This window comes from Diuraphis noxia, unplaced genomic scaffold, assembly GCF_037042655.1.
Source record: "Diuraphis noxia isolate RWA-SAM2 unplaced genomic scaffold, SU_Dnox_SAM2 contig0005, whole genome shotgun sequence".
Classification (NCBI taxonomy): Eukaryota; Metazoa; Arthropoda; class Insecta; order Hemiptera; family Aphididae; genus Diuraphis; species Diuraphis noxia.
In genome coordinates, this window is record NW_028301715.1 from 44,265,461 (window position 1) to 44,280,507 (window position 15,047).

Below are 15,047 nucleotides of genomic sequence, written 5' to 3' on the forward strand. Positions count from 1 at the left end.
TGTGTCAAGTCACGATGATAACAGAAACTTGAATATTTTTTCAGACCCAAAACCCATAATTCATAGGTACTGCAACCAATAATAATTATGATATACATTATATACTCAAAAACGTCATTTATTTTCAATTAAAAAAAAAAAAAAAAAAATGTCATATTAAATATACACAAATATTTACACAAGCCTAACTAAACGGAAATCAGTCACACTCAAGAGTCGGATCCAAACGAAAAGTCGTGGGACACAGGTGATCGAGATTCGGGCAGCGCGTACTGTTCGGCCAGTTGGTCGAGAACTCCGCTGGTGCGCATCTGTCTGGGCACCGTGCGGTAGTTGGCAGACAGCTGAGCGGCTGCGGGTCTGGATGCGTACGATGCGGATCCGGTACGCCTGGCCTTGGGTTTGGCGACCGGCTGGTAAAACGTCGGTGGTTCGGTCAGTGGTTCTTGGTGTTCTTCGAACGTTTGGTACGAGTGGTCTACGGAAGCAGCATGGTTCGCACGTTCGTTTTCGGTCGACCGCCTACCGCCAAAGTCCTGGATCGATTCGAACGACGCGGAGGGACCCGAGTCCGATGACTGTTCTACCGGAACCGCCCTGAACGAGCCGGAAACCGGTGGAGTCAACTTGTTCAGACGTGGCGCCGTTCGGTGAGACGGCACGGGCTGTTGTGGTCGGCTCGCTGGCTGTGCTGTCCATTCACCGTCATCAAAATCGGAGACGACCGATTCAGGCCTGTTGTTGTTGTTCTTGAAAAGTGGTTTCGTCGGTTTCGAGGGTGACGGTCTTTTGACCGGTACTGGTGCAGGTTCCTCGTCCTGTTCGTTCTCTTCCGGCCGCAACTCCACCAGCGTGGGCGACGGTACGGTTATACCCTCGCCTGACGGCTGGAACCCGTACTTGTTGGCGCCGTACTCGACGACGCGCAACTTGCCCGAGTCGTCCACGTAACCATATTTTCCACTCACCTCACCCGTCACCGTCTTGGTTTCGATCTTGAAAGATCCGTCGGATCCTTCGTACCCGTAAGTGTACGATCCGTCTTCATTGTGTCTGCAAGCGTAATCAAATAAACAAAATCATTGGTTGTTGTTAAGGTTTGCGGTGAATCATGAGTCAAATTTTTTTTTTTGAGGGGGGGGGGGTTGAGGTTTTTCACGTTTTATCCACAACTGCACTTAATACCCGTCTCGTCCTAAATATATTTAGGCAAATTATCATGATGCTGTAGGTACGTGTGATGTTAGCCTCTAATTAATATTTTTAAATTTACGCTTGAACCAAAAACAAATACTAACATAATAGCTAGCTCTAGATTATAGTATCCATAGTTTAATTATTTTATTCTGGTGAGTAGATCTCGCGGTGATCATAAAATTAGACAGAAAAACACACGACATAATAATTAATTTGTTGTATAATCATCATTATTATTTATCATTGTATTATTATATATTGTTATTGCGTGTTTGTAGCAGTATTTGCGTGTGTGCGGTGAAACTTTGTCTACGACCGTCGCCGCCACTCGTCCCATAACTTTTACATAAAAATCGCATTGTTCTGGGATTCCCAGCTGGGTTATCATTTCCGTACAGGAAACGTTTTAAATCGTTTCGTGTATTATGTGGACGTATGTGATCCGTTTTTGCGTTGCGCAATTTCGCGGGTACCTATCGAGTGTGTCTATACAGTGACGGTTTTGGACGATAATAATATCCAATAGGTCATTGCTATTTGGATCGTGAGACTTAACGTCGGCGTCTATAACGATCGTATTGACGTGAAGTCTCAGATGAAAATCGAAAATTAGTTGCCAACGGTTTTATATAAATATGTAGGTACTTATTTATACTTTGAAATATTAACAAAATAATAATAATACGTATTACGTCATCGTCCTGTAAGGAGGACGTGGTGTAATTTATGATAATATTATGGTTAATCTCGAGAAGAAAAATGTATTAACGCAATAAAAATATTATTATTTTAACGACACAACAAGCACTGTGAATAAACAGATTATTATTGCGATTTGCGGTGCATTTAACCTCGGTTATAACGTCAAGGAATGATGGTAGTATTTTTATAATGATAACGAGCAAAAATAGTTTGGTTTTCGGTGATTTGCTTTATTTTTCTCTAATTGTTGTGTGCTCTATAAATTCGGCTTTTATTTATTTATTTACTTTTGTTTAATACATAATATTGTAAACTAAAAAATATGGGAAAATATGGAATCTTCAGAATATAAATATCTGGATATTGCATATTTAGTAATTTAGATTTTAACAAAACGTAATTGACCATAATATTTGAATTATTTGATACATTATGAGAATTGATTCATGCATAATGTTTCCAAAAACTTGACCTCGATGAACAAAAAAAAGTTGAGATCTGAAAATTTTTCCGTTATGTGATAATGAATGGTGTTATTTAAAAAAAAAAAATAATTATTTCATGATATAAATGCACTTTAATAGGCGACGAAGTTGTCTTCTTCGTTACTTATCCAAAACAAAACAAGTCATGAATATTACTATTGCCGTAAACGAAAACTCACGATTTCTGCTTCGTTTAGAAAACTTAGGAAAGTTAAACTAATTATTATGTAATAAATAAGTAAGCCAATTACTTTGTATAATGAACGTCATATAACAAATGTCATGTTTTAAATAGTGATTAGAGTGTTTAAGTGAAATAAATAACGATGCATGCAAGTAGAAGGTAGGTAGTAATAAGTTATCACCTTGTAGAGTTATAAAAATTGTATACTGCACCATTAAATTAAATACAAGGTTAAAAATTATATTAATTTATGTAATCCATAGACAGTATGTTAAAGATTTTAAAACCTTTTACTTTATAAATTATAAACTATACTTATCATATTTGTAGAAATTATAATGAAAAATACGAATATATTTATTACAACGCCCTAGTTTTCTGTCAAAACAGACACATATAGCCTATGATATAGGTAGATAGTTTTATATATAATTTAAATCCAAGTAATAAAATTGTATTTAAAAACATTTACAAAAGTAGACAGTTATTTTATCGTAACTACTAAAAAATATATCATTTTACAGTCGAATAGACATCTCGTTCGTAGTTTTTTTTTAAATTCAGTTTTTAACAATTAAAACGCAACTTTGCTCATTTACACAGTATATAAAACCAATTATTGTTATATAATTCTTTTTCCTCGGAATACCGAACGAATAAAATTTATGTATGAAAAAATCTGATTGTTAGAAGAGAAAAATCGTTGAAAAACGTTAAATTATAATTATTCATCTTATTTCACACCAAGTGAAATATCTACGTAAGCTACGCGGGAAACGAGTTCTTATATGCCTATGTAATATATTGTGTGTGTTAATTCAAAATATTATTATTTTCATTGACATATATAATATACAATATATATTATTACGCAATAATACGAATAATAAAAATTACGCATCGTCGCACGTTTAAATTTGAATTATATCTTATTTCCCTGTACGTAATTAAAAAAAAAAAAAAAAAAAAAAAAAACATCACACCCGTAATCGCTAATTTGTATATTTTAATAAAATCATGTTAAGCACACGCGATTACCTGTGGATTTGTTTGAGTATAGATACGTCTTGATTTTTTCGCGCCGACACTACCGCTGATTTGTAGTTATTACTCTCGTTGTAGTCTTCGGCATTTTGGCCGTAGCATGTGCATAAGCCCAACAGCACAACAATCTGCAAGTCGAGAAAAAAATTAGTTTAAAAAAAAAAATAAAAAAATACTATAGCAAGTGCGCGTTCATTATTTCCTATACAAAAGGATGCGATGTGCATCTATATTATATTATCATTATTATAATAATATTATCATAATACGGCGACTGCAGCCGTTGACAGGCGCCAGATCGGACCTCCCGTGCGCGTCCACACACCTGTTGATTAATTTCACAATTGTCTGATCGTGAGAATTGGATGATGGCGAGGTCACACACCGCTGGGATTTTCAAAACAATGACTACCGAGGTAGATAACCCACGACCAGGGCCTTAGGACGAAATATTTTTTTTTTTGTCAAATTCGATCTCGAGACGCGTGTCGGAAAAGCATTAGTGCCTACCTATCTACTGTAACATATTAATATATTATAATACAGTAATCACCATCGATATAACGATGACTTTTCCGAGTTTTCCAGTAACGCTCACGAAATTGTTAGATTTTTATTTGATGATTGATAGGTTTATTCTGTCTCACGATTTTGTTTATAATCACGTGCCGCTATATATACGTTTAGGTGGTCGCGGCTTTTCTTTTTCCCGATTTGAATCCATCATAGTACACACACAAACACGCATACACGTAAAGATCAAAAGTATGAGCACAAACTGAAATATCAGTAAAACGTGCATCGATGGCACACCGGTGCCGCTGAAGCGAATGTGGAAAAAAACTTCGCAAACAATACCTACCTATATATAAAAATTTCAAAAATACAATATAAATGGGATTAGTTGTTTTTTCTTTGTGATCCGTTACGAACCGTCGAAAATAATAAACGAAACGACGATTTGTGGGTATACGTCACGTATGGACTACCTTTGTAATATTATTAAATTTAGATAATACAATTATGTCGTTTCATACTGTAAAAAATATTAAAATCAATATCACGTGCAGGTATATGTGTGAATAAAACAAGTAGTTATAAATCGATTTAATGTTACTCGGCATTTGCAGTACACTGTGAAGTATAATATTTACATATGGTACTTACCGCTGATCTGACTAGCATCATGGTTCTGGTTGTTCTCAGACAATAAACTGACGAATAAATATTTTGTCTGCACTTAAAAGGCCTTAAAATCGTAAAACCCCTCCATGGTAACGAAAGGGTAACGCCAAGGCCGACGACGGACGTCGTCGCATAATAATGTAGTTAATGTGGTGATTTTTTGTTTTTCGCCTTTCACCGATGCAACCCCCCAACCAAACGAGTTTTTATCGTCTTCTCCGAGAACGACTACCTATATGTATAACGTTTAACGCGAAAATTCAATTACAACACAATTATAATATTGTATGAATGCCGCTTGAAATCCAATCGATTAAAAAAAAAATATATATATATAATAATGATGATGATGATGATGATATGATAATAATAATATAGCATAATATGCCAGATGGAGTTTTAAATCGTTCGAGGCGAATGTCAAGGAGATGGGTGTTGTCCGCGCTTTAGTTTCAATGCCGAAACACGCCCTGGGGAAAATGGCATTCGGTTCATGATGTGATTAAAGATATTTATTTATTTGGTTTTTTGCATATTTTGTTCTATTGATATCGATATGCTTAATTCGCCGAACAAGGCTTACCAAGGCAAACGACTAAACGGATCGAAAATCGACTACGCCTTTAATGCGCGCGCCCGCATCAGTTCCTGGTCGAGCCAGCGAGCGCAATGTGGATGTGTCTGAGCTGTAGGATTGTGCGCGCGCAGATAGTTAAGTCGGGTAGGTAAACGCCACCGCGTGTAGAGTGAATGAACAAATTTAAAATTATTCGACGCGTTACCGACATTTTGTTTGAACTAACTACGCGTGTCCAGGCGCATACAATACGTGCAGGTACATTATATATAACCCCGGCTTGGTAATCATTTTTATTTCGTTGCGTATAATATTATGCGCGATTTCGTAGTAGTAGTACAATAATAGTACCTAGGTCGTCGCATACCGCGGACTAAATGGCCGTCGAGTTACCATGGTAATGTACGGTAAGACGATCGGGCACACTGCAAGTATAATAAAATATGAAGCTCGCAAATAAGAAAACAGAGATTTTTTTTATTGATTTATAAAAGATAAAACTTACAATACAATATTATAATAGCAAAGGGAAAAAATCGTACAAAAATTAATAATAGTAAAAATGAGTACAAATGATTATGATACTCTATTTGACGTTATCGGTCACTTCCCCGTGTACGAGATGGAGAACGATCCGGACGCGGGGTCGAAGTTGTGCACCGCAGGATGAGATTGGAACTGGTCGAGGTCGGGCCTGATCTTCTGTTGCGGGCCCGCGGAGAACCACTGCTGTTGTCTGGCGGCTACGGGTGCCTGCTGTTGCAGCGATCGCAATTGCTGTTGCTGAAGCTGCTGGTGGTGCTGGAGTTGCTGCTGGTGGTGGTTCAGTTGCTGCTGGTGATGGTTGTCTGACGACGACGACGACGACGAAGAAGACGATGACGTCTTGTAGTATATGCTCGGGTCCTCGCGGTACTGTCCGTCATCGTAGTCGTCCTGCGACCTCGAAGACTGTTCCCTGTGCAGGTCGTTGGTGTCCACACCGAGAACAGGTGGAGGAACAGTGATGTCGGTGCCAACAGGCTCGAAGCCGCGAGCTGACGCGCCGTACTCGACCGTCCTCAGTTTGCCACTCTCGTCCACGTAACCGTACTTGCCGTACACCTCGCCCGACGGGTACTTGGTCTCGATCTTGTATGTTCCGTCAGCGTTCTCGTAACCGTAACTGTACGAACCGTCCTCGTTCTGTCGGTTCACCTGTTTTAGAATCGGTACGATCGTGTGCTGCTGACCGGCCGGTGCGGCCAGGGCGCCGCACGCGCAGAATGCCGCTAGTGCCTGTGAACACATCAAAATCAAACACGTGAAATGGATGTGCTGCAGTGTGGGTGGTGATGTGCTACCGCGTATAGGGTGGTTAGAAGAATGAAAAAATGAGATCATAATGTGGGTGTGACTATACGCACGTAGGTGTGTTTGCGGGCAAACCTAATCAATGTTTTTGGATGGCAACGAGGAATAATTCAAAAATAGTTTTCCGAGGGCACCGCATCATAATTGAATGTATTCATGTTTATCCAAGCGTATGGGGGGTAAAGGTGAAATCAAAAAATAAAATCAAAATTAATGAAAACCTCGCGATAAAAAAAAAATTCTCCTCAGAAATAGTTCGTTCTTTTATTTTTTGTTATATATCGTCATGACGTATAAAAACGATGACGGGTCTCGTCGCAATACCAAACGATTTATTTCAAAAAAAAAAAAAAAAACACGTGGAGTATTAATTATTATCGTAACCACGGTTGTGCGTGTGTTGTGGTTCTATTTTCGTGCGTGCAATACGCAGTTCGTTATAGGCCGGGTTGTTAGTATGAAATGCGAATTCGTAATCATAATCAACGACGTATTCAGGTAGACAACAACTCCGGGTGGCTGATTTCGAGGGGGTGGCTAATTTTGTCATTCCTCTCATATAACTCCATTCATTTATTTCCTAAAATATTAATGTTATATTTTTATATTTTATTTTTTGGCCATAATGTATACTATTATCGTTACCTATGTCAAGTGTAAAATGCCTTATTGAACATCAAAAGTGATCTAACTGGAACCATAAATTATCACGAATGTACATTTTGAGCATATTCTGAGTTAATTTTATCATAAACTGTTTGCTACCCCTATAGTCAGAAAATTCCTAAATACGATCCCGAAACATAAGACTTAAACACGACGGTAAAATTGTTTCAATTTATCGCGAAATTTCGATACTACAATTTTTGTAATTTTTTTTTTAAATTCGATACTTCACATGAATAATATTTTAAAAATTTGATCAAAGCTTAGACTTTTTCGATGATGCGACAATAATGTTATTATATGCAGTTGATGGTTTCGACGTTGATATCTGCTGGTCATACATATTATGTTATTATATTGTGTACGATCATATTATTGCATACGAATTAAAAAGTCCACTGGGTGTTTGATGTACTGAACCCAAAAGTGTATATGAAAAATGACGAAAATAAAAAACGCGTATGGTGTTTAGAGTAATCGAAATAGGCCTACGACTATCGCAGTGTCGTCTGTGTTAAGATAAGTCTCATCTGTTTATTCGCGACGCGGACGACCGATGTAAAAATCGCAAACGAGATAAATAAATCGATAGTTGTAATTATTGATATAGTAGGTATCATCATTCATCGATATTATTTTTCTACGACTTATAACACTGTGTATTGGTGCATAATAAGTATATAAACTCGTACTTACGTAAATATTATAGGTACCTACTTATATATTTTGTGCTTAAATATTCAAAATCTACAGAAATTGAATAAAAATACTAGTACCTACGCAAAATAAAAACGTCGAATATTTTAATATTAAGAGGTATCATATCAAATATATAACGATCTCGTTACATATACAATACTCGTAACAAAATATGTATTTCTATATATAGGTACCCACTAACAACGTCTGAGGACTGAGAACAATAAATACCGCAGAGATTTAATATGAATAATACATATTAAGATTAAGAGTCACTAAAAATATTCATGTAATATAAGTAACCTTCGAAACGAAGAAAGTTCAAAAGCCTTGACACAAGGTGCACTTAAAAAAAAAGTGTTCGTTCGATATACATTTAAATGAGACGGAATCAAATTGATATTTTCGTTGTTTTTAATAAATCATATTATTATCAAAAAAACAATAAATTCGTTCTATTTACTCGGCGAGTGAGGTATAAATCGGTTACTATATGGTCTAAAATATGCTTATATAATATATATATTATATATATATATATTTATATACTCACAGTGAATACTCTGAAGTGGTTCATCGTTGTGGTCGTGTCTCTTCGTATATTTGATGTGCGTACGACCAAGTTGAACGTCTTCATCGGCAATGGAACGGAATTGATTCGTGGTTAAATAGCTACCGTACGTTTTCTCCACCCATTGTCCATCGCAAAAAAATATGATACGACCTCTATCGATCGAACACTAACTCGTTTTTTTATCATTATTATTATTATTATTTTTTGTTGTTAAAAATGACGTCGTAACACGTAGTGGACGTAGGTAGACACGAGGGAGGTATTTCATTAATCTATACTCGAGTTTACGTTAGCCTTGAGCGAATTAAAAACAAATGTACACCAAGAATGAGCGTGTGTTATATAATTAATAATTAATTATTTGTATAAGAGTATACGTTACTTGCACTATTTATAATAGGTATGAGCACAAAGATTCTGTTTCAAATAATATAGGTATCTTACAAAACGAATATAAAATAAATAATGACTATAACGAATTACGTGCCCAATGGAGAGTTGGATGCACACAGTTTTCAACGCTTCTTCAATGCATTATATTTTTCCATAATAATAATTAAACTACCAAAGAGTATTTAATATTATATAAGTCATGAACTGTTCCACGGCATAAATAAACATTAAAAACGATATTTTCGTCTACTAACCGATCATTTATTTGAAATTAATTCGTATAAATATAAATTCGACTTATATAAATAGATTTAAATATGTTTGTTTAAAGTTTACAGCTATAAATTTAATACTAAATTATGCGAAGAAAAAAATGTGGTAATTTATGTTTTTGAAATTCAAGTAATTTACTTTCATGAATAAAACAATTCTATTTCGATTTAACCACAAATATGGAGATTACTTCAGGTTATAATATTTTCTCGTTAATCGTAATTCAATAAATAAACACAATAATAGATAATTCTAAATAATATATTTATTTTCATTATAATAAGAATAATTTTAAAACAGTTATATATTTGAATTCTATTCTTACACGTAAACTTATAAACTGAAATAGTTTTTTTTTTTCTTAACTTAAATATTTTACAGATAACTACAACTGTAATACGTTAACCATTTTACCAATGTAATAGGTATGTAGTATTAATGTATAATAATAATATGTACACTTTAAATGTACCTTAATGATTAATTATGATAGATGAAATAAACTATTTCATACGTACGAGTATGTTATACAATATAATATATATTATATTAAATTTTTCACAAATATATCGTATTTATGACAACAACCAAGGTTATTGTCTAGTTTTTTTTATGAATATTATTGAATTCCAATTAAAATGTAATGCAAATTTTGTTGAAGATTGAAACTAAAGTGATTGGATTACAGAATTATAATTTTATTAAGGCATACAGGAAACGTCTAGATTTCAGTTTATCATATTTAGATCATTAATTATTATTATATGGTGTAAAATAGTTGTTTTGAAGTATTATTATCAATATGAATATCTATTTCATTCCTAGCTATAGGTGTAGATATCCCCTGACATGATTATTTTATAAATATTGTAATCGTTTGGATATTGAATTATAGTGTCTAACTTACATAATATTATGATTCTCCACATCTTTTGATTATCCGGATGGCGTAATATACCCCAAGCTCAAAGTAACTATAATTCATATGTAATAATATGTGAATAAAATGTAGGATTTACACAGCTGAATAATACATATTTTATATCCGAAATATGTATACACTTTTATAACTTTCACTTTTTTGACGAAAGAAATGCATTAAAATAATATCGAATGCAAACCTCATACGCGCCGGACTTAAAGACGTTCAATGAATGATAATCGACCTGAAAGTAATTGTTCATGTCAGAGAAACAATATGGCGGGATATGTTTGGTATTATGTTGATTAAAACTACCTATACGTAATATTAAAAACTAACTAAAAAGCAACATAATATTTTATTGCTAGGATACTCTCGTATTTGTATTGAACACTACATTTTCAGCTTTGTTTTCTACATAATATTTTGCTGAGGTAAAATTTGTAATTTGAACAAACCATGTCTCAAAAAACAATACGAAAACACCTATTATATAAATCTACATTATCAAATCCAGATAATAATTTCGAACGAGATCGTTCGAATCAGAAAAAAATCAACAAAAACGTATACTACTCGACATCGGGTTCGAAGAAAGTACCAAATGATTACAAAGAATTAAGTACTAAAGAGCACAAAAAGATTATGTCTGCTACAACATCACCACAAAATCCCGCTGAAATAACAAAGAAAAAAGAACACGAGAATATTATAAACAATAGAAATCATTCAAGGCAGGACTTAGAAATAATGAAAATTTTTACATCACCGGAATGGTTGGGAAAAACATTTCATAAATCGTCTAATACTATTGTTAACTCAATGGTTAACGATGATCACATTCCGTCAGTTCATACGGAGTTGGAAAAAGTATTGAGTAAGACTTATAATGAAGCAGAATCGATGGGATATCTAGATACTATCCAAGAAATTACCGACCATGAAACCGAAGAGGACGATTACGTTGAAGAAAAAAGAACCGTACTCCTTTCAGCAAACGAATCGTTCAAAAGTGTCCGACAAATTGAAGAAACAGAAGAGAAAGAATTAGAAAACAGTAATATACAGGAAAGTATAACTGAAAGCACAGTAGCAGAGAATCGAAATAGTATAGAATCGTTCGAGGTATCCAGTTTAAATAGTAAAATTGTTGAGCACGAATATGACTTATCTTTTCAAACACCTGATAATAATAAAGCCAACGGTTCCGAATTGCAGCCATCGTATATAGCCCCTAATGTCAAAACATCTGAAAAATCATTAAAAGAAGTAGTTGATAAGAGCTACTGCGTTTCCAATGAAGATGACATATATGAAAATCAAACTGGCGTCGAGCATGAATGCTATTCTTATAGGTACAAACGACATAATATTGTACTAATAATAATTAACAAAATCGTACTTTCCTTGTTATTTTTTTAAATTAATTTATTATTATTTGATTTTAAATAAGCTTAGCAGGATGGATTATTCAAAATATTACTCAATAATATAATAATAAAAAAATTATATTATTATCAATAATAATAATTTTATTTAATTTAATATTAGGTATACCTATAAAGTTATATTATTAGTAGGAAAAAAAATATATATTGTGATGAAAGCCGTTCTTAAACATTAATAATATTATTTAATTTGATTTGGATACAGAGAATGTTGTGAAGAACAAGAAACTTCACCGAAACATAAATACATGGTGCCCACTCCCAACTTTTCATCTGATGAAACACTTGAAGACGAGGCTTTGATGCAGTATTTTAATTTTGATAATTTTAGTGACAGCTGTAATAAGTTACAACATTTCAATATTTGTACAGTCGATGAATTTAATATTGTGTTTTATAGACGGCTCTGAAATAGTTGATCAGTCGCCCACGGGGTCATTAAACACTAATGTCATGACTCGAATAATTCGTCAAAACAAATCACGTACATATTACACTCTCATATTATTAGTATTAACAAATGTTTATCGTCGTCGTGAATTATCTAGGTAACTACATGACTAAAAAGCAAATGAGTAACGAGTCGGCATTCACAGAAGTCATGGATCTGTTATTCGAAGAAACCAAAGCATCACTGGGAAAACTTTTGGTTGAGGGTTTGTACATTGTGTCAAAGAGGTACCGTCATGACCCATTCAAATACCTAGGTAAGTGGTTGTTGATTCAAGCTGATATCAGAGATGAAAACCAAACCGCAGAAGAGTCTATGTCAAGCTTTTAGTATGAAATAATTAACACACAGCTTTCAAGACCTCGAACAAAAAGTTATATAATTATACACAGAAACGTGTGACTTTCATAATCTTTTAATTAAATAAATAAATACATATTATTTGTACCAGTATTTCCTACGTCTACAATGTTTTGTAGTTGAGAATTCTAAACTTTTTGAAAAAATGACTTACATTTTGATTTAGAAGTACAACCAATATATGAATCACATGGTTTTAAAATATGTATGAATCGAAAATATTTTAACAAGTAATTTGAATGAAGACTGATGAAAGTTTAAGACGTACCTATACAAAATAGTGTTTAAAATACTTTAAATGGATTGTCATCATTGGAGATAATTAGCCTATTAAAAAGTAAAGTTTGTTTTTTGTTTTTAAACTACGTTATTGAACATTTTAATTTAATATTTAAGTCTTAAAATTTGAATTTCGTTTTCTGGAGTACTAATTGGACATTTGAACAATTTGGACTATGAAAAATATAACTAAATTGAATATGATTCGGTTCAATGTAAGCTATTGGTAGAAATATATTTCATGATTTTCAAAATTATTTATAATATTAGTGAACTACAATAAATGTAATACTGAATAATGCACAGGAATGTCTGATCAATTCAACGATTTAGAGCTGATGCTCTTTCAAAATTTAATGTTAAGATATAATAAGCTTTTGTTATTTGATTGATTATTTTAATAATACTATACAAAAATTATAACTTAAGTCCATTTACCAAAATTAAGTGTTGACCATATATATCTTGACGCAACAGATTCCAAAAGTTCACAATAGAATGAACACAATAATATCAAGTGTGAACATGTTATTCAATTTAAAATCGTTATTGTAAAAAATACCATAACACTATATTATTATGATATTACCTACAATAATTAATATTTATTCATGATATTTTGAACGTAATAGGTATGATTAAAGATTTAAAAATATATAAAATAAAATAGTATATTTTTATGTTTGTACAATTAAAAAATATTCAGTGTCCGATTAATGTACGTATTTCATTCTTGAAATTCCACTTTGTATGTTAAACTAAACTGTATTTGAATCACATGTGTGAAATAAATATGTGTACATTAACATTGGCAATTGAAAAATCAATTCATTAAAATGTTTTGTAACAATAACTTTTTTTTTTAATTTTAATACGTGTATCTGTATACTTCGTTCAAATTTGATTAAACTAAATTTAATAATTTTCACAAACCGTATAAAAAAATAAAATACCTATCGTAAAAAAATCAAAATATATATTATGTACGGTATCCATTACATTCTGAAATACATAAATAAACTTTTGACCGTAAATTAATATTTAACTTTTCGAACTTTTGTAAAAATTTAAAATTTAAACCATACAACAGTTTTTCTGACTCTATGGAAGATAAATACAATTTATTTATTTTTAATGATGTATCACTTCTAGTAACAACCATAGTTTTGGGTTTGGGTTGTAAAATGCACTGACACTCGGTTGACATTGACTGATTGCCTTAAAACTTAAAATTTCACAATTCAGTAATGTCTGTGTTTAATTTTCGTTAAACAGTTTCAAATCAAAAGTAACTTTCAAAAACTAATGTAAGTCTAGGAAAACATTTCAATTTCACATAAATATTAAAATCTATTAGATAGGCAATCATAAAATATAATAATAATATATTATTATTTATTAGAATAAATCGACGGTGTTTTAGAAATACGTTGCCATTACTTCCAATTGGATCAAAACCAACGGAAATCTCCAAATCGGTTGATTAATAAATAATATGAATTTGAGAAAGATTATATCTTATAGCCATTATCGTGTTACAAAAAGTAGAGAAGCATTGGTAATCCATTTATGATTGACGTATATTGATAATAAATTGTTATCTATATAAAGCACATTGATACATTTTATAGTTATAATGTAACTATGTAGCCATTCCAGCTTTACTGTATTCGAGGCCAATATGATATGGCCACTGTGCCACTCGGGAATACAATCGGATTTAAGCGCATCTAATGCCAAGACCAGCAGAATACTGTATTTGGGTCAAGTGTGACAACTTTGGTTTACCCGTATTTATCCGTCGGTTACAGATTGCGAGGACCCTAAGGAACATGTTCACCCTTAACAAAACGATTATCCTAACTTAAAGTGTTATGACCTATGAGGGTGGACAATCGAGAGAATATGCACACAACATTTTATCTAGACGTTAAAAATTATTTATCATACTTCTTTTTTGTCGCTTTTCAAGTAACTACTTACGATCTATGATTTATGATCGATCGATTTTAACGTGACTGGGTACGATTTCCACAATACGGGCGATTCAACACTACAACTCTCAATAATATCAGGGTGCAGGTATCGGACTTATTGGTGTCGAATTTTTTTAATTTAATAACCGATATCGTAAAAAACCAACAGATCCAATAGTTTATTGAAAAGGCTGAGAGCAGTGTATGGCACGACAGTTTGAATTTGCCACAATATTTCATATGTGATTGTCATATATTTTGTCATACAATCGATAATAG

General features: G+C 33.0%; 3 protein-coding genes across 3 annotated transcripts; 1 reads left to right on the forward strand and 2 right to left on the reverse strand.

Moving 5' to 3' along the window:
* Positions 1-97: 97 nt before the first annotated feature.
* On the reverse strand, positions 98-4,924 carry Cpr97Ea (cuticular protein 97Ea). Its single transcript, XM_089228345.1, has 3 exons — positions 4,780-4,924; positions 3,607-3,740; positions 98-1,053 (listed from the first exon to the last, which is right to left on the reverse strand). The coding sequence occupies exons 1-3, from the start codon at positions 4,798-4,800 to the stop codon at positions 210-212; spliced, it is 999 nt and encodes a 332-aa protein (XP_089084471.1). The 5' UTR covers positions 4,801-4,924; the 3' UTR covers positions 98-209.
* A 907-nt stretch (positions 4,925-5,831) lies between these two features.
* LOC107166402 (uncharacterized) lies at positions 5,832-8,806 on the reverse strand. Its single transcript, XM_089229440.1, has 2 exons — positions 8,646-8,806; positions 5,832-6,652 (listed from the first exon to the last, which is right to left on the reverse strand). Exons 1-2 carry the CDS (start codon positions 8,727-8,729, stop codon positions 5,978-5,980), a joined length of 759 nt encoding a protein of 252 aa, XP_089085566.1. The 5' UTR covers positions 8,730-8,806; the 3' UTR covers positions 5,832-5,977.
* Positions 8,807-10,713: 1,907 nt separating this feature from the next.
* Positions 10,714-12,483, forward strand: LOC107166399 (uncharacterized). The gene is made up of 4 exons (XM_015515052.2): positions 10,714-11,609; positions 11,908-12,041; positions 12,103-12,186; positions 12,251-12,483. Exons 1-4 carry the CDS (start codon positions 10,714-10,716, stop codon positions 12,481-12,483), a joined length of 1,347 nt encoding a protein of 448 aa, XP_015370538.2.
* Positions 12,484-15,047: the final 2,564 nt, after the last annotated feature.

Coding starts and splice junctions, on each gene's coding strand:
- Cpr97Ea (XM_089228345.1), bottom strand. CDS start 4,800: ATGATGCTAGTCAGATCAGCG. Junction 3,741..4,779: donor TGATGCTAGTCAGATCAGCG/GTAAGTACCATA, acceptor CTCGACTTGCAG/ATTGTTGTGCTGTTGGGCTT. Junction 1,054..3,606: donor ATACTCAAACAAATCCACAG/GTAATCGCGTGT, acceptor TTACGCTTGCAG/ACACAATGAAGACGGATCGT.
- LOC107166402 (XM_089229440.1), bottom strand. CDS start 8,729: ATGAAGACGTTCAACTTGGTCGTACGCACATCAAATATACGAAGAGAC. Junction 6,653..8,645: donor ACCACTTCAGAGTATTCACT/GTGAGTATATAA, acceptor ATGTGTTCACAG/GCACTAGCGGCATTCTGCGC.
- LOC107166399 (XM_015515052.2), top strand. CDS start 10,714: ATGTCTCAAAAAACAATACGAAAACACCTATTATATAAATCTACATTA. Junction 12,042..12,102: donor TGATAATTTTAGTGACAGCT/GTAATAAGTTAC, acceptor TGTGTTTTATAG/ACGGCTCTGAAATAGTTGAT. Junction 12,187..12,250: donor AATTCGTCAAAACAAATCAC/GTACATATTACA, acceptor TGAATTATCTAG/GTAACTACATGACTAAAAAG.